Below are 222 nucleotides of genomic sequence, written 5' to 3'. Positions count from 1 at the left end.
CCTCCCTCCTCCCCAGGCCTCAACAAAGTGGGAGCAGGTCTCTTAGCTGTACGAAGAGCAAGTCAGTCGGTGCCAAAATTCGGCCAACATTTCCTCGACATTTCGGCGACTGACTCCACCCTGTACCCGTCCTCCCTGCCCGACGACTACGTGGAGGAGCCAGCGGTTTTCCAGGTGGGGGCAGGTCGACACTATAAAAATCATAGTCTGAGTGCATTGTAT

General features: G+C 55.4%; 1 protein-coding gene across 1 annotated transcript in view; it reads left to right on the top strand.

The window, feature by feature from the left end:
• The window catches only part of LOC119591731, a 16,593-nt gene that overhangs the window by 13,360 nt on the left and 3,011 nt on the right, over positions 1–222 (top strand). The window contains exon 9 of the mRNA XM_037940482.1: positions 17–174. Within this exon, the coding sequence (XP_037796410.1) occupies positions 17–174 (158 nt within the window). The remainder of the gene's footprint in view (positions 1–16; positions 175–222) is intronic.

The sequence above is a fragment of the Penaeus monodon genome, chromosome 29 (assembly GCF_015228065.2).
Source record: "Penaeus monodon isolate SGIC_2016 chromosome 29, NSTDA_Pmon_1, whole genome shotgun sequence".
NCBI classification, from domain to species: Eukaryota; Metazoa; Arthropoda; class Malacostraca; order Decapoda; family Penaeidae; genus Penaeus; species Penaeus monodon.
The sequence above is the reverse complement of the archived record's forward strand: the minus strand, read 5'-3'. Positions and strand labels throughout refer to the sequence as shown.